Raw genomic sequence first — 3,410 nt, 5'->3', positions numbered from 1 at the left:
GGGGGGTTTCGAGACAGGGTTTTTCTGTGTAGCCCTGGCTGTCCTGGCACTCACTTTGTAGACCAGGCTGGCCTCAAACTCAGAAATCTGCCTGCCTCTCTGTACCACATTTTTATATTGGGTTATTTGGTTTGTTGATGTCTAGTTTCCTGAGTTCTTTGTAAAATTTGGATATTATTCCTATGTCAGATGCCCATTTGTACTGCGCTGTGCCATGCCGTGTACCACAGTCTTTCCTACACTGCCTCGCTGTATCAATAGTAATGTGAACGTGTGAACGAACAGTAGCTTTCAACTGTGATGCAGTGGGACCCTGTGTAGCACAGCTGAGCCAAGTGCTGCCTTGAGGAATCCATCGCCCTTCTCCAGGAGCAGTGAGCTTGAGTTTCTATATGGCTGTTTATACACAGCAGCTTCCAAAGCATGGTCAACTCAGGGTACAATAAACATGGAAGCATGGCTAACTCAGGGTACTATAAACATGGACGCACAGTTAACTCAGGGTACTATAAACAGGGAAGCACAGTTAACTCAGGGTACTATACACATGGAAGCCAGACAAAGGGAGGAGGTAGCATAAGAAAGGTTGGGGAAAGGTGGCCACCACAACTTCTTCTTCTTTCTTTTTTTTAAGATTTATTTATTATTATATGTAAGTACACTGTAGCTGTCTTCAGACACACCAGAAGAAGGCATCAGATCTCATTAGGGATGGCCATGAGCCACCATGTGGTGCTGGGATTTGAACTCAGGACCTTCGGAAGAGCAGTCAGTGTTCTTAACCACTGAGCCATCTCTCAAGCCCCACAACTTCTTCTTGTCACGGTCTGCAATTCTGAGCTGATTATATTCAGGAGGAGTGGTGTTCTTTATCTAAAAGAGTCCCCTTCTCTCCCCCTTTGGCCCCACCAAACCCTGCCTGTTTCCCTCCATCTTCGTACTAAAATGAACTCATAACCAATCAATGACCATCAACATCCATTAAATCAAACTTTCCTTGCGATGGAAAGGCTTAACTAATACGCCTTTTATCTTTTGTCCCACAGGTGACAATGCTGATCTTAGTAAAGAGGTGATATCACTGAACAACTCCACTAAGGCTGAAGAACCAGACGATGATGGGACAGAATCTTCCACACTAGTGGCTGAAATCATGGTGTCAGGGATGAACTGTGAGTTCTCCCAGATAGCTTTTGTTCCAACAGCTTCCACTCCACCAGTAGGAAATTCTGTACGCTCTTTCCCTGGTATAATGTTAGGTAACTGTACTGTAGCCTAACCTTGGACTTGGGTCCTCCTCTTTTGAAAAGCCTGTGCTGTAAAGCTCTGTTGGGCCAGGCATGGATCATACATGCTGAGAGACTCTAGGCTGAACCATTTGAGGGATAATTCGAAATGGGTGACAAGCAGGCTAGAAGAGACTTAAGTACTCCCCACCCTACCTACTCTAGTGGGCACTCACTCTGTCCAGCCGTCGTGCAAAGTTGATAGGAATTGACGAGCCATATTAATTGGTTGCTTTAATTATTGAAGAAACTCTATAGACAGAAATGTTAGAATTCTTAGTCTATGTTGCTCATTTATCAGCAGAGTAATTTGGTTCATAATAGAGTCTGTTCTGTTCTGTGTATGGCAAGTAGTTTTAATGATCCCTAGAGCGGCTACAGACCCACCCTGTCCTCAAGGCTCATTGCCCTTCACTTAGGGTGGCTCACTATGACTCCAAAACATTTAGTCATATATGTATATCAACTATATGCACTATGTTATGAATCCATATATTTACATATATGTATATATGTGTGTATATCTATATATACATATATATGTGTGTGTGCATATATATGTATATATATATATATATGTATATATATATATATATATATATATATATATATATATATATATATATATATATATATATAATCCTTACAGATTACTCCAGAGAATCCCATCTCCATTTCAAGCACTGTGATTGTTGGGAGGCCTCCACACCCTGCTCTTTACCTGAAAGCTGGGGGTCCCAACTTTATCCTCAGGCCCCTGAGTAACATAATGTCTGTGGCTTTAAGCTGTTTGAAACCTCCATGCAAGGACAGTTACAGAAGTCTTCCTCTGACTTCTGTGGTCTAAAGAGCAGATGTTTAGGGCTCAAGGGCCACATGCCCTACCCGTATGTTTTTGATGATGTAAAGAATGTTTTACATATTTTTAGTAATGGTGATAATTAAGATTTGTATGAACTTTTAGCATTTGCCATGTTTAAATTGTATTTTGATGCCTGTCATATCCCATTGTTTTATAGATGTAAAAACTGAGACTGGGGTGTATTGCTTAGTGACTTGACTAATGATTTTGAAAATTATGATCATATAGGACTGGAGAGATGATTCAGTTGGTGAGGTGCTTCTACAAACCATGGGGACCTGAGTTAGGATCCTCAAAGGCCACATTAAAACAAAAACAAAAACAAAACAGGCGTGGCAGTTTGCCATTGTAATCCAAGTGGCAGGGATGTGGGTATAGGAAGAGACCTGGGACTTCTAGCCAGCCAGTTTCAATTAGCGAGCTCATGAACAGTGAGAGACATTCACTCCAAAGAATCAGGTGAAAGTGAGTGAGGAAGAAACCCAGCATTGGCTTCTGTCCTGCACACACCTACATGTGCACACACACATGAGCACTTACACACACACACACACACACACATACACACACACACACACACACACACATACACACACACACACACACACAAGCAAAGAACTATGGCCAAACAACTAATTCCTGTTTAAGAAGTTCCAGAAAAATTTGCCACAAATAAAAATATATTTATTTGGCTATTTTTTGGTCATATATTGTCGTATTAAGTGCTGGGGATACCAGGGCATTAAATGCAGCTGCAGCCTGCATAGTCACAGCTTAATGTGAGAACCAGAAGTTTAATCAAATAAGGCATCAGGCTTAGTGGGCTAGAGGCCACTTTCAGTCTCAGCAGGGACCCCCACGGGCTCACAGGGCAGACTCTATCATAGTGAAGAGAGATTGGCAGACGAAGAAACATGACAGAGAGTACATTGATGGTGTTGGGGGTCAAGGAGTGAGGGAGAGACGACTTACATCATCGTCTGTGTTTGGCTTTGTATTCACTTAGCCCCAAAGACAATGTAAGACAGCAGAGCCTTTGCCTGCATCCTGCATTACTGTACTTTTACCACTTAGTAGGACCTGGGCACACATTAGGTACTTCTGAGTGAATTTTAGACTTTGGTTCGCAGAGTTGCTTCTGGTATTGGGGCTTTGTCTTTTAAGTGTTAGTGCTCAGACCCAGGCCTTTGCCCATGCTAGAGCCACTGAGCTACACCCTCAATCCTCACGATTAAGATATCACTATGCCCTTCTTTTTAATT

At 42.3% G+C, this 3,410-nt stretch overlaps 1 protein-coding gene across 5 annotated transcripts in view; it reads left to right on the top strand.

The window, feature by feature from the left end:
* The window catches only part of Egf (epidermal growth factor), a 79,420-nt gene that overhangs the window by 54,389 nt on the left and 21,621 nt on the right, over positions 1–3,410 (top strand). For all 5 annotated transcript variants that reach the window (XM_021157941.2, XM_029475162.1, XM_029475163.1 and 2 more), the window contains one exon: positions 1,047–1,172. In XM_021157941.2, coding sequence (XP_021013600.1) covers positions 1,047–1,172 — 126 coding nt within the window. The remainder of the gene's footprint in view (positions 1–1,046; positions 1,173–3,410) is intronic.

The sequence above is a fragment of the Mus caroli genome, chromosome 3 (genome assembly GCF_900094665.2).
Source record: "Mus caroli chromosome 3, CAROLI_EIJ_v1.1, whole genome shotgun sequence".
Classification (NCBI taxonomy): Eukaryota; Metazoa; Chordata; class Mammalia; order Rodentia; family Muridae; genus Mus; species Mus caroli.
This window is presented reverse-complemented; position numbering and strand designations above follow the sequence as displayed.